The sequence below is a fragment of the Leucoraja erinacea genome, chromosome 3 (assembly GCF_028641065.1).
Source record: "Leucoraja erinacea ecotype New England chromosome 3, Leri_hhj_1, whole genome shotgun sequence".
Taxonomy (NCBI): domain Eukaryota; kingdom Metazoa; phylum Chordata; class Chondrichthyes; order Rajiformes; family Rajidae; genus Leucoraja; species Leucoraja erinaceus.
The window spans coordinates 75,608,041-75,630,925 of record NC_073379.1 but is presented as its reverse complement, the minus strand read 5'-3'; the positions used below and the strand labels follow the sequence as shown (position 1 = coordinate 75,630,925).

General features: G+C 46.4%; 1 protein-coding gene across 4 annotated transcripts in view; it reads right to left on the bottom strand.

Moving 5' to 3' along the window:
* The window catches only part of LOC129695746 (uncharacterized), a 135,912-nt gene that overhangs the window by 62,403 nt on the left and 50,624 nt on the right, over positions 1 to 22,885 (bottom strand). For all 4 annotated transcript variants that reach the window (XM_055632987.1, XM_055632988.1, XM_055632986.1 and 1 more), the window contains one exon: positions 7,638 to 7,807. In XM_055632987.1, coding sequence (XP_055488962.1) covers positions 7,638 to 7,807 — 170 coding nt within the window. The remainder of the gene's footprint in view (positions 1 to 7,637; positions 7,808 to 22,885) is intronic.

Genomic DNA, 22,885 nt, shown 5'->3' with positions numbered 1-22,885 from the left:
AACCCCAATTAACAGGCCTTGTTTTTTAATCATGGCACGTGCCTGATCACCATCCCTTGTGACCCTCAGCCCCACAAAATGCTATTCCTCCTCCTCATCCTCCTTCATGATGGGGTTCAGGAAAAACATTGAACTCTATGCTGGAGCAGTAGATGAAGTCAAATGAAATCCTGCCTGGTGCGCAGTGGGGGCCAGATCGTGAGTGGTTCAAAAACCAAGATATTGCTTTGGCCACTCGGATGGCATTATCCTATCAACTCCCAGCTGTTGTGGGACTCTCACTGTAGCAGCACACAGCTGCATTCCCGGATCCTGAATAAAACTCAGAAACTAGATGCTGGTCCCTATTTTTCTTTGGTCCAACCCTAGTGTTGATATGGTGACATAGTATGGGTAGGCATCATAGTTTGTTCAAGAATAAGAGAGATAGAAACATAGAAACATAGAAAATAGGTGCAGGAGTAGGCCATTTGGCCCTTCGAGCCTGCACAGCCATTCAATATGATCATGGCTGATCATCCAACTCAGTATCCTGTACCTGCCTTCTCTCCATACCCCCTGATCCCTTTAGCCACAAGGGCCACATCTAACTCCCTCTTAAATATAGCCAATGAACTGGCCTCAACTACCTTCTGTGGCAGAGATGTGCAAGTTCCCAGACAAACAAGTTTGTCTTCTGGCTAACTGCAATTCATACTTTGGTGAGAGGTAAGCCTGCGACTCATAAATTACTCCAAACAATGATATATCGTTATTCATGTTATTTATACTTCACTTCTTTTCATTTAATCAGCTCTGTAAACATGGATGTAGAGAAACAGGAACAGAGAACCCACGTGAGCAGATCTTTCAAAGTGGCAAAGCAAATCATTATGCTTACAAACCTTTCATTATGCCTGTAAGGTTCTGGATTTACAAATAGGGACTAAAAGTAAAAAATAAGTAAACTTTACTAAACCTTTATAAACCAATCTGCCATTTGAAAAAATGAAAGGTACAGTTTAGGGCCTTAATTTGTAGCAGCACACAGTGGCGCGGCAGTAGAGTTGCTGCCTTATAGATCCAGAGACCGCGTTCGATCCTGACTGCAGGTTGTGTCTGTACGGAGTTTGTACGTTCTCCCCATGACATACAGGTTTGTAAGGTAATTGGCTTGGTATAAATGTAAATTATCCCGAGTATGTTGGATAGAGTTAGCCCAGTCCGGGATGGTTGGTCGGCATGGACTAGATGGGCCGATAGGCCTGTTTCCGCACTGCTAATCAAAACTAAACTAAATATATAATTCTTGTTAGACTCTACCCATGGTCAAATTAATTATCTATGAATTACATAGAACATATAACAGTGCAGCGCAACACAAGAACAGGCCCTTGCAACGAACATGATGTCAAACTAACCTAATTTAATTTCAGCTGCCTGCACATGATCCATATCCCTCCATTCCTTGCATACCCACGTGAACTCCCTGCATCTCCCTGCAGACCACATGATTTCCTGCAGAAGAATACGATTCCCTGCATCTCCATGTGCTTTCCTGCATATTATTGGTCATGTGTACAGACACAAGAGACTGCAGATGCCGTAATCATGGGGCAAAAAAACAACTGGTGGAGGAATTCAGCAGGACAGAGGGTATCTGTGGAAGTAGAGAGATGGTTGATGTTTTGCGTTCGATGTTGAGATCCAGCATCAGTGAGTTTCTGGCCAGGAAGTTGAGCAGAGCAGCAGCCGGAGGATTTAAACAAGCGCTGTTTGATTGATTAATTGAGAGATTCAATAAGAGGAAATAAAGGTATAACAGAAAGGTCTACTGGAACCTGTGTTTGAAGTGAGGTATTGTGATTGAGGGCAAGTGTTGTGGCTTTGACTGAAGAGGTTGCAGTGAGGAGATGAGGCAGAGGGTGACAGCATAATAAGACAACATTTTTTTTGCATCTTTATTCTTTGATCTAAGTGCAGCTGGGATGGCAGTTAGAGCATAGGTATGTTCTGCCTGTAGGATGTCGACCGCAGAACCAGGGCGGCACAGTGGTGCAGCAGTAGAGTTGTTGCCTTACGGTGCTTGAGACCCGGGTTTAAACCTGACTACCAGTGCTGTCTGTACAGTTTGTACGTTCTCCCCGTGACCGCGTGGATTTTCCCCGGGCGATCCATTTACTTCCCGCACTCCAAAGACATACACGTATGTAGATTAATTTGGTTTTGGTAATAATTGTAAATTATCTCTAGCGTGTAGGATAGTGCTAGTGTATGGGGATCGCTGGTTGGCGCGGACTCGGTGGGCCAAAGGTATGGGTAATCGGAGTAAACAGAGAGTCCAGGAATCCCCTGGCCATGCAAGGAAAAGCAGCAACAGAATTCTGCGGCACCAGGCCTAGCTCTGAGGCAAGTGGGGAATGGTGGTCAGACAGAGCTACAGTGATAGGAGACTCATAAGTTAGGGGAACAGTCAGGACATTCTGTGGCCACAAATGGGAGTCCTGGATGGTGAGTTGGCTCCTTGATGCCAGGGTTCAGGATGTCTCAGAGCAGCAGCAGATCATTCTCAATAGGGAGGGGGTCCTTGTGTACATCGGTACCAACAGTGTGGATGGGGAAGGTGTTGCAGTCCTCTAGAGGAAATATATGGAGTTAGGAAATAAGTTAAAAAGCAGGTCCACAAGGGTGGTATTCACTAGATTACTCCCAGTGCTTGTGAGGTCAGGTGTAGAAAGAAAGGCCAGATGAATGCTTGGCTGAGTGGCCAGTACAGGGGACAGGGATTCAATTTTTTTTAATCATTGGACTCTCTTCTGGTGCAGTGGTAGCCTGTACAGGAAGGATGGGGTTGCACCTGAACTAGAAATAAACTAAGATTGTGGGAGGGAGAATTGTTAGTGTTACTTGGGATGGTTTAAACTAAATTGGCAGGAAGGGTGGTCCCAGTGCAGAAAGAAAGCAGATGAGAAGTTGGGGGCAAATACTATGATCAAAGAGGGCAAGATTAGCAGACAAGAGAGACGTGAGCCAGGCAATGAGAGGAAAGACTGGAGGTTTAAAACTATTTACTTGAAAGCTAGAAGCTTAACAGGATAATCTCAGGTCATGGATTACATTTCAGGAACTGAGATATTATAACCATAACAAAAACATGGCTGAGAGAAGGGCAGGACTGGCAGCTTAGTGTTCCTAGTTATGGATTCTACAGTCGTGACGGAAATGCAGGTGAGAGAGAAGGGAGGAGTTGCCTTTTTGACCAGGGAATGCATAGCCACAGTGCTCAGAGAGGATATTCATGAGGGATCTTTCAGTGATGTTAAATGGGTAGAACTGAGAACCAGGGAAAGGAATGATCACATTGATGGGACTGTTTTATAAGACTTTCAACAAGCTGCAAGAATTAGAGGAGCAGATGTGAAGGGAGACTACACATTAAAGCAGCGCGTATCAGCTCTGTGAAAATCTATTTCGACATGTGTAGTTATCAGATTCCTCCATGCATTAGCACGTCAGACTTGATGATGGATAGAAGTTCCCCATTTTCCACACTGTTTCACTTTCATTGAACTTGATTCATGTAGCTTAGAAAACAAAGTTTCATGTGATCCTGTTTCTCGGCCTTTTGTTTTAAAAAATAACTAGTGGACTATTTGCAATTTTACACTTTAAAAAGGAAAGGAAGCAAGTAAGTACGTTTATTGGCCAAGTATTCACATACAAGGAATTTGCCTTGGTGCACCGCCCACAAGTAATAACATGACAAGGCCTTGGAAAGGGTGCAGTAGATTGATATCAGGAACAAGGGACTTTGAAACTCCTATTTTTATTTTATTTTTTATGTTCTCATAACTTCTTATTATGTAGGATATTCACCACTTCAAGTTTATGCACGGTCGCCAAACATTCCCATCAGTCCTAGACACAAAATGCTGGAGTAACTCAGCGGGACAGGTAGCATCTCTGGACAGGAAGGTGATGTTTTTGGTCGAGACATTTCTTCAGTGTGTGTCTCCCTCTCCCCCTGACTCTCAGTCTGAAGAAGGGTCTCGACCCAAAACGTCACCCATTCCTTCTATCCAGAGGTGCTGCCTGTCCCGCTGAGTTACTCCAGCATTTTGTGTCTATCTTCGGTGTCTATCTTCCAGCATCTGCAGTTCCAACCGCTACATTCCCATCAGTCCTGTTCCCCACTTTCACCTCAACAGCCTATTCTCCCTTACATTGCCCCAATCAACTCTCCAATTCTCCTGCCAACTACCTACAACTTGAGTAACTTACTGTACTCTGTCAACCTACCACCACATTTGTGGGATGTTGAGTGAAACCAGACCACTTGGAGAAAACCATGGGGTCACAGGGAGGGCCTGCTAACTCCAGAAACATAGCCCCCAAGGTGAGGATCAAACACAGGTAACTGGATTTGTGAGGTGGCAGCATCACCTGCTGAGCCACTATAGAAACATAGAAACATAGAAAATAGGTGCAGGAGTAGGCCATTTGGCCCTTTGAGCCTGCACCGCCATTCAATATGATCATGGCTGATCATCCAACTCAGTATTCTGTACCTGCCTTCTCTCCATACCCCCTGATCCCTTTAGCCACAAGGGTCACATCTAACTCCCTCTTAAATATAGCCAATGAACTGGCCTCAACTACCTTCTGTGGCAGAGAGTTCCAGAGATTCACCACTCTCTGTATGAAAAATGTTTTTCTCATCTCGGTCCTAAAAGACTTTCCCCTTATCCTTAAACTGTGACCCCTTGTTCTGGACTTCCCCAACATCGGGAACAATCTTCCTGCATCCAGCCCATCCAACCCCTTAAAAATGTTGTAAGTTTCAATCAGATCCCCCCTCAATCTTCTAAATTCTAGCGAGTACAAACCGAGTCTATCCAGTCTTTCTTCATATGAAAGTCCTGCCATCCCAGGAATCAGTCTGGTGAACTGTACTCCCTCTATGGCAAGAATGTCTTTTCTCAGATTAGGAGACCAGAACTGTTCACAATACTCCAGGTGTGATCTCACCAAGGCCCTGTACAACTGCAGTGGAACCTCCCTGCTCCTATACTCAAATCCTTTTGCTATGAATGCTAACATACCATTCGCTTTCTTCACTGCCTGCTGCACCTGCATGCCTACTTTCAATGACTGGTGTACCATGACTTCCAGGTCTCATTGCATCTCCCCATTTCCTAATCGGCCACCATTCAGATAATAGTCTACTTTCCTGTTCTTGCCACCAAAGTGGATAACCTCACATTTATCCACATTATACTGCATCTGCCATGCATTTGCCCACTAACCCAACCTATCCACCTTGCAGCCTCCTAGCATCCTCCTCACAGCTAACACTGCCCCCCCCCCAGCTTCGTGTCATCCGCAAACTTGGAGATGTTGCATTCAATTCCCTCGTCCAAATCATTACTATATATTGTAAATAGCTGGGGTCCCAGCACTGAGCCTTGCGGTACCCCACTAGTCACTGACTTCCATTCTGAAAATGACCCATTTACTCCTACTCTTTGCTTCCCGTCTGCCAGCCAGTTCTCTATCCACAGTTCTTATGTGGGACCTTGTTGAAAGCCTTCTGAAAGTCCAGATATAACACATCCACTGGTTCTCCCTTATCCACTCTACTAGTTACATCCTCGAAAAATCCTATAAGATTCGTCAGACATGATTTACCTTTCGTAAATCCATGCTGACTTTGTCCAATGATTTCACACTATGTTGCCTCTACCTACGGGAAATACATAGAGCAGAAAAAGTTGAAATGAGATGTGATAGAAATGTTTAACATTTTCAACGGTTCAGACAGATTAAGAAAGGAAGAAACTTTTGACTGATGTGAAGGTCGGTAACTATAGGATAGATTTACAATGACTCAAAGAAGAACCGTGGGAAATGAAAAATTATTTTTATTTGCCATGTATATGGAATGCAATGCTTGAAAGGATAATGGAAGCAGATTCAACTAATATTTTTTAAAGAATCAGATGCATAATTTAAATAATGACCATAGTGGGGCAATAGTAGGATAGTGCGACTAAGGCTTAGCTCATTCAAAGAGATAGTATAGTCAAGATGCGTTGTATGTTCCACTAAAGTACCAAATTGCTCAACACATTTTTGGAGTAAACTAGACCAAGTGGGACCCGTTTGGTCCAGTTCCTCCAACACAATATTCCAGCACACACCCATAGCCCCCAACTGCGCAGGCACGGCTGAGGGGTTCCCTGTTGTGACATGAGTCACGGGAAACCTCCCCCAACTGCGCCTTGCCATCCCTCTTCCTACCCCTATCCTTCTCCATTCCCCCTCAGCCCTCTGCACTCCTTCCCCTCCCCTTCACCCTCCCTCTTCTTTCCCCTGTCCTCCTACCCTGCCCCACTCCCTCCCTTCTTCTTTTTCCCCTACCCTCAGTCCCTCCATCCCACCATAACCCCTCTCCTCTCCCTACCACCCTCCTCTCCCTCTATCCCCTCTCCTCCCTCACTCTCCCTCCTCACCTCCCCCACTTTCCCCTCCCTCACCCTCCCTACCCCCCCTCTCTCTCAATCCCCCCCAGTCTCCCTCTGTAAACCACTGCTAGCCCCCGTTTTTTCCAGCAGTGCGGCGATGAGTTTGTAGTTGAGGCAGGGGGGGCTAGTGTCAGGGGGGGGGGCGGGTGCCCTGGAGGTGGGGAGGGGGAGGGCTTGAGGCTTGAGGCGGAGGTTGTCAGGTGGGTGGCAAGCATTCTGGAGCAGAGGGAGGGGGAGGGCTTGAGGCCTGAGCTGTCGTGGGTGGAAGGCAGCATCCCGGAGCCAGGGGAGGGGAGAATGTGAGGCAGGGGCTGTCGGGCAGGTAGGGGGAGGGGGGGGGTCAAGCGACCTGGAGGTGGGGAGGGCTTGAGGCAGGGGCTGTCGTGGGGGGGGAGCACCGTCCTGGAGCCGGGGGAGGGGGAGGGTTTGAGAGCGGGGGCTGTCGGGGGGGGGGGGGAAGCATTCTGGAGCCGCAAGAGGGGGAGGGCTTGAGGTGGGGGCTGTCGGGGGGGGCAGGTGGGGGAGTCAAGCGTCCTGGAGGGCTTGAGGGGCGGGGCAGAGCTTGAGCGTGGAGCCAGGGGCGGGGCGCTTGAGGGGGGCTATCGGGGGGGGGGGGGGGGGGGGGCAAGCGTCCTGGACCCAGGGGAGGGGGGGAGGAAGAGCCCAAGGGTACCCGGCACGGCCTCTCCCTGCCCCCGGTCCCCGCACTGGCTCCAACCCCTGCCCAGGCTAAGGGGGGAAGAAATTAAATAGGAAACTTACTCATGGAGCCGCCGTTGTGACAGGAAAAAAGGATGGCGGTCTGAAATTGTGTAAAGGCCTGTGGGGTGTCCTTTATGACGCCTGTGATGTAAAGACGGCAAGTGGCGGCGGTGTTTTTTTTTTTTTTTAGTTTTAAACGTCAATAACTTGTGAAATATACCATCAATCTATACGAAACTTGTTTAATTTACATCACAGGACAATGGTGAGTATGGTGGGCCAAAACATTGTAGCGCTATCGTGTACAGTTTTTGCGCAAATACAAACCGGGCTAACAAAAGGACAAACAAACAAGATGAGAGTTTTAGTAATATAGAGATATTCATCTCTAATGCCAATTTCAAAAGAGAAGACCAAAAAATCTGTTTGTACCTTAAGTGAATCCTTCGAACGCCTGAACAGCTCCCTTAATCCTGAGTCAGTGATGGATTTTGTCCTGTCGTTGCATCGACAGAGGCTGAGACTTTGTGGTTGGTGATGCCCAATGTTCTTAAGCCATTCATCATTCAAACAGTTACTATTTTCAACTTTAATATTCTTCCCTGAAGGAGAAAAAATATGTCAAAGTTTTGTCTGTCTGTCTGTCTGTCTGTCTGCCTGTCTGTCTGTTCATCTGTCCGCCTATCTATCAACAAGCCATAATTTCGCTCCATAAGTTTATTCTCCCTTATTCCATATTTTGATTTCTTGTTAAGAATGTGTTATTGCTCACCAAAATTTGGACAAGAACCCTTATTCTTGATTTCAGTAAAAGTAATTTTAAATTGAGGTCCAGGACGTGCAGAAAAGCATTCACATAATTGCTCCCACCTTCCACCAGAAGCATACAATACCATTACTGTGATGAGCCTTAAATGCAAATACACGCTTTTGCAAAGCAGACGTTGTATGATACCAAGCCAGTATCTCAGGATGAAAAACACCTAACCGTTTTTTTTAATCCACAAGGTTTATCTACACAGATAAACAAATGTTTCTGGGAATTGATAATGATTTATATTATAGGTAGTCTGCCTTTTAAAATTATTTTTTGCACAAGGAAATTGGGTGTAAAAATAGATGAGGTTGAGAAGATGCCATATTACTTAAATGAGGAGCTCCTCTTGGGTCCACATGTTCTCCTGATATTTGTTTTGCTCCTCATGATTATGTGCTCAATCTCCTGCCCTGCTCTCTATACCACGGATGTGATATGTGATATATGAGAAAATAACTCACCTAGGCTACAATAACAGCACCACCCTAAATGTGTGATTTGGGAATATGTTTCCCTCCAAACTGCACAACAACCCGACTACTCTGATCCTTTATCATCATTGAGTCTAAATTCTGAACAATCCACCAGCAGTGTGGATGCAACTTCTTCGGAAGGACTATGGATGATCATGGCTCATCACCTCCTTCTGAAGCACTATTATAATTAAAATAAATTGGATAGGCATATGGATGAGAAGGGAATGGAGGGTTATGGTATGAGTGCAGGCAGGTGGGACTAAGGGAAAAAAAGTTATGTCGGCACGGCACGGACTTGTAGGGCCGAGATGTCCTGTTTCCGTGCTGTAAATTGTTATATGGTTATATGGTTATTATGGAGGGACAATAAACGTTGGCCATGCCAGACTCATATAAAGAATGATAAAGATATGACACAGCAGGCTGCATGATGCATACACTGTTCTATAAGGAATAATGGATTTGGCACTCGAGGCACAGTGAGAAAATGATCAGCTGCAACACAATGGATCAAGGAAGAGCAAGTGAAGCTATGGGAAAATTGAGGGTTGTCACGATAATTACATTTCTCAAGGAAAGAGACAACATCCTCTTCTAAAAACACTCTAATAAAAAGACAATCCAAATACAGTACAAAGTAAAATTCAGTTTTATAAATATATGCATTCTGAAACTAAGTATTAGAATCCATCACCTTGGTGTCTATATTCCATTCATTTTTAACTTTCCTTTGAGATACGTCATAACGTTGGAAAGCTGATGATTTTTCATTGAAGTCCGGAGGACCACAAGGGGGAGACTTCCAGAGCTTTGACTTTGAGCCCCCCCTGCTTGAAATTGCAGCATCTTGGAGCATATAACAAATATTTGAGTTACAAGCACGTGTAGCCACTCAGCGCCTTTCTCCTTGCTCTGCCTTCTAATAAAATCTTAGCTAACTGGTCCGCTCGGAGTAATCGTTCACGCCTGTGCTGATCAGATACCTGTCGACAATGCCATACACGTTTCCCATTCTCACCTCCACAGCCCTCCGAGGAAAAGATTCATGGCCAAACACTCATGGCCTTCCGAATGAAAAGGTTTGATTCATCTCTGTCTTAAATAAGCAACCCCTTCATTCTCAACAGTGAAAACATCCTCTCCACATTCACCCTGTCAACCATATAACATATAACCATATAACAATTACAGCACGGAAACAGGCCATCTCGGCCCTACAAGTCCGTGCCGAACAACTTTTTTTTCCCTTAGTCCCACCTGCCTGCACTCATACTATAACCCTCCATTTCCTTCTCATCCATATGCCTATCCAATTTATTTTTAAATTATACCAACGAACCTGCCTCCACCACTTCCACTCGAAGCTCATTCCACACCGCTACCACTCTCTGAGTAAAGAAGTTCCCCCTCACGTTACCCCTAAACTTCTGTCCCTTAATTCTGAAGTTATGTCCTCTTGTTTGAATCTTCCCTATTCTCAAAGGGAAAAGCCTGTCCACATCAACTCTGTCTACCCCTCTCATCATTTTAAAGACCTCTATCAAGTCCCCCCTTTACCTTCTGCGCTCCAGAGAATAAAGACCTAACTTATTCAACCTATCTCTGTAACTTAGTTGTTGAAACCCAGGCAACATTCTAGTAAATCTCCTCTGTACTCTCTCTATTTTGTTGACATCCTTCCTATAATTTGTTCAGTCCCAACCTCCACCTCCTTTTCCTTTCTGTCTATCACTCCTGAATATTAAATATCCCTGGATGTTCAGCTCCCAGCCTTGGTCACCTTGGAGCCATGTCTCCGTGATCCCAACTATATCATAGTCATTAATAGCTATCTGCACATTCAACTCATCCACCTTATTACGAATGCTCCTTGCATTGAGACACAAAGCCTTCAGGCTTGTTTTTACAACACTCTTACCCCTTATATACAATTATGTTAAAAAGTGGCCCTTTCCCTTTAACTTCATCCTCCACTATCCCATTCAACACCCCACCCCCCTTATTCAGTTTAAAGCCACCCGTGTAGCAGTGGCAAACCTGCCTGCCAGAATGCTGGTCCCACACCTGTTAAGATGCAATCCATCCCTTTTGTACAGTTCCCCCTTACCCCAAAACAGATCCCAGTGATCTAAGAATCTAAATCCCTGCCCCATGCACCAGTTCCTCAGCCACAAGTTCAGGTCCCATATCTCCCTGTTCCTGCTCTCGCTAGAACGGGGAACTGGAAGCAAACCGGAGATAACAACCCGGGAGGTCCTGCTTTTCAACATTTTTCCGAGCTCTCTAAAGTCACGCTGCAGAATATTCATCCCCTTTTTTCCGACATCGTTTGTGCCGACATGCACTACCACTTCCGGATGTTCACCTTTGCCCTTGAGGATTTTCTGCACTCTGTCCGTGACATCCTGGATCCTGGCACCGGGAAGGCAGCACACCATCCTCGCATCCCGTCTGTTGCCGCAGAAACCCCTGTCCGTACCTCTCACAATGGAGTCTCCCACTACAATGGCCTTGCCTGCCTTAGGCCTTTTTGGTTTTGGCTCAACAGCCCTATTCGCATCGCAAGCCAGTCCGCTGCTCACGTCTTCTGTCCCAACAGCTTCTAAGCGGATGAACCTGTTTACAAGAGGTACACCACCCGGGGACGTTGGCATTCCATGCTTCCCTCCCTTTCTCACTGTCTCCCACCTTCTCTCTTCCAGTACCTTAGGTGTAACAATCGTACTGTAGGACTTGTCGAGGAACGACTCCGTTTCTCGTACGAACCGGAGGTCATCCACCTGCTTCTCCAGTTCCCCAATACGGCCCTTCAGGAGCTCCATCTGGATACACTTTTAGCATTTGTAGCAGCCAGAGGCACCAGCGGTGTCCTTGACCTCCCACATACTGCAAGCATCGCACTGAATCAGCTTGCCTGACATCTCCTTCTTTCGTCTCTACCTCTCAAGCGTATTGCGTGGTCTCCTCTCCTCAGCCTCCTCGCCAAAGACTCTCGAGCCAAAGACTCACACTTTACTCACAGGGCACTCGAGCCAAAGACTCACACTTTACTCACAGGGCACATCCCTCACTAGGCCGCTCACTCACTGCCGCTCGCTAAGAGCTGTCCTGCTTAAATTGACTGATAAATTGCCTGATTTACCAATTTACAAAGCAAATTCCTCAGTTTTCAACTGTTTTCACCCCTCTGACTCACTTCTCTCCTCCCACTTGGGCTAGAGCCAATCAGTCGTATCTCTTGCTAATCTGCTGCTGCTGTTGTTCCTCCCAAATCTACAGCAGTTCTGAACAAAGACTGTGCGTCCTTGGCCTTTAACTGTTTTCACCCCCCTCTCCTCCCACTTGGGCTAGAGCCAATCAGTCGTATCTCTTGCTAATCTGCTGCTGCTGTTGTTCCTCCCAAATCTACAGCAGTTCTGAACAAAGACTGTGCGTCCTTGGCCTTTAACTGTTTTCACCCCTCTCCTCCCACTTGGGCTAGAGCCAATCAGTCGTATCTCTTGCTAATCTGCTGCTGCTGTTGTTCCTCCCAAATCTACAGCAGTTCTCAGTTATAAGAACGTTTGTAATCTCTTTATGTGCTCTTCACAACTTACTTTCCTATTTAGGCTGATAAATCCCCTGGGCCTGATGGTCTGCATCCCAGGGTACATAAGGAAGTGGCTCTAGAAATCATGGATGCATTGGTGATAATTTTCCAATGTTCTATAGACTCAGGATCAGTTCCTGTGGATTGGAGGGTAGCTAATGTTATCCCACTTTTTAAGAAAGGCGGGAGAGAAAAAACAGGGAATTATAGACCAGTTAGCCTGACATCGGTGGTGGGGAAGATGCTGGAGTCAATTATAAAAGATGAGATAGTCGAACATTTGGATAGCAATAACAGGATCGGTCCGAGTCAGCATGAATTTATGAAGGGGAAATGCTTGACTAATCTTCTGGAATTTTTTGAAGATGTAACTAGGAAAATGGACAAGGGAGAGCCAGTGGATGTCGTGTACCTGAACTTTCAAATAGCATTTGATAAGGTCCAACAGAGGAGATTAGCGAGCAAAATTAGGGCACATGGTATTGGGGTAGAGTGCTGACGGATAGAGAAGTGGTTGGCAGACAGGAAACAGAGTAGGGATTAACAGGTTCCTTTCAGAATGGCAGGCAGTGACTAGTGGGGTACCGCAAGGTTTGGTGCTGGGACCGTAGCTATTTACAATATACATCAATGATTTGCATAAAGGGATTCAAAATAACATTAGCAAATGTGCAGATGACACAAAGCTGGGTGGCAGTGTGAACTGTGAGGATGAAGCTATGAGAATGCAGGGTGACGTGGACAGGTTGGGGGAGTGGGCAGATGCATGGCAGATGAAGTTTAACTCGGATAAATGTTATCCACTTTGGTAGCAAAAACAGGAAGCCAGATTATTCTCTAAATGGCGTCATGTTGGGAAAAGGGGAAGTACAACGGGATCTGAGGGTCCTTGTACATCAGTCTATGAAAGTATGCATGCAGGTACAGCAGGCAGTGAAGAAAGCAAATGGCATGTTGGCCTTTATAACAAGAGGAATGGAATATAGGAGCAAAGAGGTCCTTCTGCAGTTGTATAGAGCCCTAGTGAGACCACACCTGGAGTATTGTGTGCAGATTTGGTCCCCTAATTTGAGGAAGGACATTCTTGCTATTGAGGGAGTGCAGCGTAGGTTTACAAGGTTAATTCCCGGAATGGCGGGACTGTCATATGCTGAGAGAATGGAGCAGTTGGGCTTGTACACTCTGGAGTTTAGAAGGATGAGAGGGCATCTCATTGAAACATATAAGATTGTTAAGGGCTTGGACACGCTAGAGGCAGGAAACATGTCCCCGATGTTGGGGGAGTCCAAAACCAGGGGCTACAGTTTAAGAATAAGGAGTATGCCATTTAGAACGGAGACGAGGAAACACTTTTTCACACAGAGAGTTGTGAGTGTGGAATTCTCTGCCTCAGAGGGCAGTGGGGGCAGGTTTTCTGGATGCTTTCAAGAGAGATCTAGATAGGGCTCTTAAAAATAGCGGAGTCAGAGGATATGGGGAGAAGGCAGGAACGGGGTACGGATTATGGATGATCAGCCATGATCACATTGAATGACGGTGCTAGTTTGAAGGGCTGAATGGGCTACTCCTGCACCTATTGTCCACTGTCTATTGAATCAGCTCTGCATGTTACGATGTGCCATTTGGTGTGGTGACCAGAACTGCATACAATTTTCCAAATGTACTCCTGCCTCTGATGGGAAGCAAGCTTAACACTTTTTTCATTATTCCATCCACCTGTGTCATCATTTTGAGAGTGCAATGCACATGCAGCCCAAGATCTCTCTGGGGTAAATCCGATAGGCCGGTATTAGACAACTCAAAATGAATTATCACCCTTTTGCATTAAATTCCATATGTCAGCGCTCCACCCAATTTCTCAGCTGATCTATGTTCCTACGTATGCTTTGGCAACCATCCTCACTGACTACAACTCCATCAATCTTCGTTTTCAGGTAATCCCAATGCTTCTTACAGCCTTAATGTTATTTCTATTTAAGAGGTGACAGCTTTGTTTAAGCCACTTGCAGTGCTGGGCCAGTTACAGATGCACATGGCCATTGAAAAGCACATGTTTTAAGGAAAGTACGGAGCTAGTAATTTTTTTTTTACCAAAAGCTACGGAAGTCCTTAGATGCTTAGCCACATTAGGGTGGCTATCACTAACTGCACTAATCGTAGTGGTAGTTTTTTTTCTTTTTCAACCCTTTACACGTTACTAATACAATTTTTTTTAACCTTTTATATCTTATATTATATTATATTTTGTATCTGGAATGGAATTATATATTTTATTTAGGGAGATACGTTCGGATGGAAAACAGACGAGACTTAAAATTCATCTACCTGATGTTCGAGTATAAGGTAGGGTTGAGTGTGCTGAGCCATCTGCTCTAACATAGACCACTCTAATCACAAGATGCAAGACATGAATAGGAAAATTGGGAATTAAATTCTGTAGCTGGAATGTTAAGGGAATTAATGAACCTATCAAGAGAGGCAAAGTGTTAGCTCATTTAAAATCATTGAAAACAGATATAATATTTCTCCAGGAAACACATCTTAAAAAGGAAGCACAACATAGATTGAAAGCAAAATGGATTGCTAAAGCGTACCACTCCTCATTCTCACATAAATCTAGAAGGGTTGCAATATTAATTCGTAAAGGTATACCCTTTAAACATATATCAACGATAGAAGATATTGAAGGCAGATATATTGTAATAATAGGGGAGTTATACTCAAAAAAGGTGACTCTCCTTAATGTGTATGGACCAAATTCTGATAGCCCCCTGTTTTTTAAAAGAACACTTAACAATATCCCGGAATGTACACAACAAAACTTAATAATCGGTGGAGACTTAAATTGCACACTGGATGCTTATTTGGATAGATCATCAACTCAAAGAAAACTAAAATCTCAATCAAGTGAATTTCTAAACTCATATATTAATACTATCAACATTAAGGATGTTTGGAGAATTGAAAAACCAAAATTAAACATTTCTGGACTGATATTTTTGAAATAATTTCAAAGTTATTAATACTAAACTGGATCCAGACTCAAAATTAATAATACTTGGAATATCAGAACAAGGTTTAACACTCACAACAAGCCAAAGAAATTTCCTCGACTACAGTATAATAACCGGGAAAAGATTTATATTAAAATTTTGGAAAGGCCCTATAACCCCCACAATTAAAATGTGGATTGTGGAAATGTCGGAGACCCTATATCTAGAAAGAATTAGACTTGTCTTAATGGACAAACAAGAACTTTTTGTGAAAATATGGGCTCCATTCATTAATTATCTGAAGGGATAGACTGGCCCAGCACGAAAACCCAACTGAAACTTGAACTCAGGAGTAGATGAAAAGTTATACTTTATAATCTACGAACCCATCTCCAATGACGTATTATAACTAATCCATTCCACCTTTTCTGTTTTTTTGATATTTGTAACTCTTTTTTCTCTCTTTCTCTTTGTTTCTATCTATATTAAAAAAAACACTGGAAGCAGAAGTAATCGACAATTAAAAATGTTAATAATGTATGACTGATGTATATGAAAAGTTTTTTTTACTATACTATGTAACTATACTTTATAATATGTCTACTTCTAATAAAAATATTATTTAAAAAAAAAGAAAAGCACATGTAGTTTTGGCAGTGTGCTGGAAGAATCAAAATCATTAATTAGTTACAATTTAACATGCTAACTGCAACACAGTGAAAGGTACACCATTTCCTTGATAATATTTTTTTATCACAAAGTTCCCGCCTGTTCAAACAGAATTTTGCAATTATGCTAAATACTCCAAAGTCCAACTAAATAGTCCATCTAAAATTAATGTTAATGTGATTAGTCACATTAAGGCACAGCCCAGCAAGTTAAAGGAACGGACATCAAAACAAAGTTAAAGAGTCATACCTTTGCAAGGAAAAACATCTATTGGAAACAGTGCGTGACTGCCAGTGAAATCAATAAGATTAAAATATTGAATAGGTGACCTCTACATAACTTTGTTTAAATTCTAACTGAAATGCAGCAAGGCACTGACACTGGGTCATGTTTTGTTTTCAGGTGGAGTATACAGTATGAGCTTTGGCACCCGCATAATTACGCCTCAAAAAAAAGGATGCATTAATTTTGCTATTGTAAAGGATATCGTGACCATTGGTCCAAGCACCCGCTTGTATTCATAACCTTTAAAGCCACCAGACTGAGAAGAGAACATCGGAAATTCAAATATGATTTGTTAAAACGTTTCATGTGTAATGTTCCATACATTTGCTGAGTACATCTGGATGACTCAAAGACAAACTTCAGTAACCAAAACAACTTCTATAAATTGTGTTCTCATTTGCTTACAATGAATTGACTGATAATAGTCAAATAATAGAGAAAAAAGATTGCATGACACCAATCAGCTTATAATGCCAATAAACCCAAAGCTCAGAACACTAGCATATACATTCTCTTCATTGTGCTTAGCTGAGCATATTTTATCTATCTATCTATCTATCTATATATAAAACTGTGTGTGTGTCTGGCTGTGTGGCTGCGTGTGTTTCTGACTTGTGGCTGCCAGCCTTTGATTCATTGCCACGACAACACCCGACCCACAAACGCCCTGATTTTTTCCATTTCGGTACAGATTTCACTTTTCATTCCAAGTATCCACTCCTCATTAAATTGCATCGTGTTTATGTACACATTTTTAATAAAATCCTTCTCCTCCCCCCCCACTCACTCATTTTGTCGCCTCCTGCTGGCCAGCGACCATAACGGCTGCTGGCGCCCGCATCTCGCCTCAAAGACGCCATTTAAAAACAGCCAAACTGCTGATTCTTGAGCCGCTTGAGTTGGAGGACCACGTCTCCCGTGGGGGCTATGGGTAGGGAATGGCTGCATTGGGGGAGCAGACCCAACGGGTCTGCACTTAGTCTAGTATACTTTTAAAGCTGTGTGTGCGTGCGTGATTTTGCCTTTGAAACGTATCTCCTCGAAAACCAGATGTGTAAACGCGGATATTCTTTTACATATTTCGGTAGGGAATTAACATGATTTCAGAAAACCGCTCCTCTCTAAATTTGCTCAATTATTTCCCGAGATATTTGCTAACAATTATCACCAAACTGACATTTAAAAAAATACTAGACTAAGTGGGACCCGTTGGGTCCCATGTTCACACGGGAGGGCTGGTCCACTGACTTAATATTCCACCTCTCCACCAATTCCAATATTGGTGGCCAGTGGGGGGGGGGCTTTCTGGAGTGCTGGTATGGGTTCTTGGGGTGGCAGCTCAGTCCCTCAAGCCTGATCTGCTGGCAGCTCACTCACGGCTGGTGGGCTGGCAGTTGACTCATGACTATTCCTTGAAATTCCATTTCAAGCACGGTGCAAGGCCACCAAATTCAAATCCATGTTCCTACCATTTCAAGCAGGGTGCAAGGCCAAGGCCACAAAATTCAAGTGCAGTTTCTTACCACTTTGAGCAGGGTGCAAGGCCACCAAATTCAAGTGCAGTTTCCTACCACTTCAAGCAGAGTGCAAGGCCACCAAATTCAAGTGCAGTTTCCTACCACTTCAAGCAGGGTGCAAGGCCACCGAATTCAAGTGCCGTTTCCAACCACTTCAAGCAGGGTGCAAGGCCACCGAATTCAAGTGCCGTTTCCAACCACTTCAAGCAGGGTGCAGGGCCACCAAATTCAAGTGCAGTTTCATACCACTTCAAGCAGGATGCAAGGCCGCCAAATTCAAGTGCAATTTCATTCCATTTCAAGCAGGGTGCAAGGCCACCAAATTCAAATGCAGCTTCATACCATTTCATGCAGGGTGAACCATAAAACCACACAAAACACCAAACTCACAGTTCAGTAGACAATCAGTGTGTTCAGTTGATGCATAGCTCAGACAGTCGTGACCTCTCCTTCCCCCATCATGCAGAGACTGAGCCACACCCACACTTCTGGGTTTTATAACCCCTTCCCCTCTCACCGGAAAAGGTGTGGCTTTCATGGCGTGATTGACAGGAGAGAGATTCTCAACATATTTCGGTTTAAAACACTAATAAACTTTTATTTTTCATCGATGATATTTGGAACAATATTCAAACTGCACCTGCTCAGCAGACTAAGTGGGGGGGGGGGGGGGGGGGGGGGGGGGGGGGGGGACTGAGTAAGATGGCCAAAAATCACAGCCATAAGTGGTAGCGTTTTATCTAAAATTAATATACAGTGTAAACAGGAAGTAAGTGCATTTGCAGTAGTGCATTTCATCTTCAAGCCAAAGCACCCAAGCCACCATTTGCAGTAAGTAGTGCCTTTCAACTACAAGCCAAAGCATCCAAGCCACTATTTGCAGAAAATAGTGCCTTTCAACTTCAAGCCAAAGCACCCACTACCATTTACCGTAAGTAGTGCCTTTCAACTTCAGGCCAAAGCACCCAAGCCACCATTTGCAGTAAGTAGTGCCTTTCAACAAAGCACCCAAGCCAACACACGCAGGAATGTAGTGGCGTTTCAACTACAAGCCAAAGCCCCCAAGCCACCATTTACAGTAAGTAGTGCCTTTCAACTAAAAGCCAAACCACCCAAGCCATCATTTACAGTAAGTAGTGCCTTTCAACTTCAAGCCAAAGCACCCACGCCACCATTTACAGTAAGTAGCGCCTTTCAACTTAAAGCCAAAGCACCCAAGCCACCATTTGCAGTAAGTAGTGCCTTTCAACTTCAAGCCAAAGCACCCAAGCCACCATTTGCAGTAAGTAGTGCTTTTCAACTTCAAGTCAAAGCACCCAAGCCACCATTTGCAGTAAGTAGTGCCTTTCAACTTCAAGCCAAAGCACCCAAGCCACCATTTGCAGTAAGTAGTGCCTTTCAACTTCAAGCCAAAGCACCTGCCACCATTTGCAGTGTAGTGCCTTTCAACTTAAAGCCAAAGCACCCAAGCCACCATTTGCAGTAAGTAGTGCCTTTCAACTTCAAGCCAAAGCACCCAAGCCACCATTTGCAGTAAGTAGTGCCTTTCAACTTCAAGCCAAAGCACCCAAGCCACCATTTGAGTAAGTAGTGCTTTTCAACTTCAAGTCAATGCACCCAACCAACCATTTGCAGGCAGTGCCTTTTTACTTCAAAGAAACCATATTTTCATTTTCAAACCACATTAAGGGGATTCACAGTTGTGTAGACATTTGTTCAGCGTTATTCAGAGCTCAGAGAGACGTGACCCTTGGCTTCATCCATCTTGCAGAGACTGGGTGAGGCACACCACTTCCTGGTTTTATAGACCCTCTCCCTCCCTCCAGCAGGGGCAGCATAGAGAATGGTGAACTTAAAAAAAAAATCTCTCTGATTTGTAATCGATGGGAAAAATCCTCTGCACCCGGAAGGCGGAGGGGGGCTCTGAGCAAGGTGGCCAAACATGACTGTCGTAGGTGGCGGCGTTCTTTCGGAAATCGCAGCACAGTGAGCCGCTCTGAATTAATGCAGCTGCTGTCAACACGCATGCGCAGTTTTCCACGAGGTGCGTTAGCCCCCCCCCCCCCCCCCCCCCCCCCCCCCGTACTTCAAAAGGCACAGAATGATCGGGACAGTTCTGCAGAGCAAAGATTCTACAGCTCAGCTCTGCTACAGGATCATTGTTCTGCGGATCTCAAACTAAGAGGCAACTTACGCAATGAAGCGTCTGGCCCTCATCCCCTGCCCACTCATTCCAGCTGTGAGTTTCCAGAGAGTCAGAAGCCGCTTCTGTCTCTCTCTCCACATTTCACAGCCCACTCACTCACCAGCTCCCCCCACTCCCCCCCCCCCCCCCCCCCCCCCCCTCCCCCTCTCTCACCTCCCCCCCCCTCCTCTCCCCTCGCCTCTCTACCCATCACAGGGGACGACCTCCTCTCCAGGGGGGCCCAATCATCTGTGTCCCCACCCCCGGCCCGGCTCTGTCACGCTTGTGGGTGCGCTTCCCTTTGCGGAAGCCACGATCAGCTGGTCCACCCGCTGCTTTTCACCGTCCTCAGATTAGGCCCCCGTGAGCTGCCACCCCGCCTAATGCTTCCAAAATCAGCTTTGCCTTATTTTATGGCCACTCCTATATCCATCCATCCATCCATCTATCTATCTATATATCCATCCATTTATTCATCCATATATCCATCCATCCATCCATATTTCTATGTCCATCCATCCATCTATTCATCTATCTATCTATCTATCTATCTATCTATCTATCTATCTTTTAATTTATCTATCTATACTTAACTAAAACTCTCATCTTGTCCTCTTCCGGTTTGCGTTGTTTTTATATTTGCGCAAATGTGGTATGTGATAGTGCTACGATTTTTTGCCACCTTACTCGGCATTCTCCAGTGCTGCAGTTGCACCAAGTTTACTTCCGATCGGTGGAATATTTCAACAGTTATGAAGGTTTAAATATCATAAAAATCGCACCTTCCAATGCCCGCTGTCAATCATCGGTGGCGTTAAGTTGGAAAAGGGGAAGTATAACGGGATCTGGGGGTCCTTGTACATCGTCTATGAAAGTAAGCATGCAGGTACAGCAGGCAGTGAAGAAAGCGAATGGCTTGTTGGCCTTTATAACAAGAGGAACAAATATAGGAGCAAAGAGGTCTTTCTGCAGTTGTACAGAGCCCTAGTGAGACCACGCCTGGAGTATTGTGTGCAGTTTTGGACCCCTAATTTGAGGAAGGCCATTCTTGCTATTGAGGGAGTGCAGCATAGGTTTACAAGGTTAATTCCTGGGATGGCGGGGCTGTCATATGCTGAGAGAATGGAGCAGCTGGGCTTGTACATTGGAGTTTAGAAGGATGATGATTGTTAAGTGCTTGGACACGCTAGAGGCAGGAAGCATGTTCCCGATATTGGGGGAGTCCAGAACCAGGGGCCACAGTTTAAGAATAAGGATAAGCCATTTAGAACGGAGACGAGGAAACAGAGAGTGGTGAGTCTGTTGAATTTTATGCCACAGATGGAGGCAGGTTCTCTGGATGCTTTCAAGAGAGAGCTAGATAGGGCTCTTAAAAATAGTCAGGTGATATGGGGAGAAGGCAGAAATGGGGTACTGATTGGGGATTTTCAGCCATGAACACATTGAATGGCGGTGCTGGCTCGAAGGGCCGAATGGCCTACTCCTGCACCTATTGTCTATTGCCAATTGAGAATAAAGCTGAAGGAGTTGGGGGTCTTGTGTCGGCCATGACTACGAGCCGGTGTGTGAGTATGGCCGGGAGCAGATCGAAGCAGCTCAGTGTTGGAGACCCAGCCCAGCCCAGCTCCGCCCAACCCAGCCCAGCCCAGCCCAGCCCAACCCAACCCAGACCAGTCCAGCCCAGCCCCGCCCAGCCCAACCCAGCCCCGCCCCGCCCAGCCCAACCCAGCCCCGCCCCACCCAGCCCAACCCAGCCCGGCCCCCCCCAGCCCCGCCCAGCCCCGCCCCGCCCAGCCCAGCCCAGCCCCACCCAGCCCGCCCCGCCCCCCCAACCCTGCCCCGAGCCCGCCCCGCCCCGCCCAGCCCCGCCCCGCCCAGCCCCGTCCCACCCAGCCCCGTCCACCCAGCCCAACCCAGCCCCGTCCAGCCCAGCCCCCCCGCCCAGCCCCCGCCCAGCCCCGCCCCACCCAGCCCACCCAGCCCCGCCCAGCCCCGTCCAGCCCAGCCCAACCCAGCCCCGTCCAGCCCAGCCCAACCCCCCCCGCCCAACCCAGCCCCGCCCAGCCCATCCGAGCCCAGCCGAACCCCGCCCAGCCCCGCCCCACCCAGCCCCGCCCAGCCTCGCCCAGCCCAGCCCCGCCCCGCCCCACCCAGCCCCGCCCAGCCTCGCCCAGCCCAACCCAGCCCCGCCCCGCCCCACCCAGCCCAGCCCCCCCGCCTAGCCCAACCCAGCCCCGCCCCGCCCAACCCACCCCAGCCCAGCCCCTCGCCTCGCCCAACCCACCCCAGCCCAGCTCCGCCCAGCCCGCCCAGCTTCCCAGCTTCCCTAACCCGGCCCGGACTCGGAAATGTCGCCTATGTCACCAAACGGAAAGCGGAGGCACTGATCCCGGCAGAGGAGAACGACTAGCACCCGCTGCGAGTCCCCATCCAAATGTCAGCTGCAGCCCCTTCTCCTCTGGTCCCCCTCGCTGTCTCCTGCCCCCCTCCCCCGTGATACTACCCTCTCCCCCACAACCCCCGTCTTTTCCCCGAGCTCTCTCACTCCCTCCACAACCCCCCCACCCCCACCCACACATCCCCCCTGCCCACACCCCGCCCACCCATCCCCCTCCCCCCACCCCACATTCCCCTCCCCCCACACCCTCACTCCTCCCCCACACACCCACCCCTCTTGGACACATTTCTTGACATCCCCATCGCACGTCAGCTCCAGCCCCTGCCCCCTGGTCCCCCTCGCTGGCTCCTCTCCCCCCTCCCCATGATACCACCCTCTACCCCACAACTCCGTCTTTTCTCCAAGCTTTCTCCCCCCACACAACCACGCAACTAGAACTGCAGGAAATCTTCCAAATGCAGGTTAACCAAATCCTATTAAACTGCATCATGACTTCCGGACTCTTATGCTTATTGCCCCAAACCGATGGAAACATGCCTACCATGCCATTAACTGTATATTTTGCCCTTACATTTAACCTCCCAAGTGCAACACGTCACACTTGCTCGGATTAAACTCCTTCTGCCATTTCTTCACCCATTTCTGTGGCTGATTCATATCCCACTGTATTGTTTGACAGCCTTCCTTACAGTCTGCGACCCCAGCTACCTTGTGTCATCTGCAAACTTACAAACCAACCCATTTATGTCCA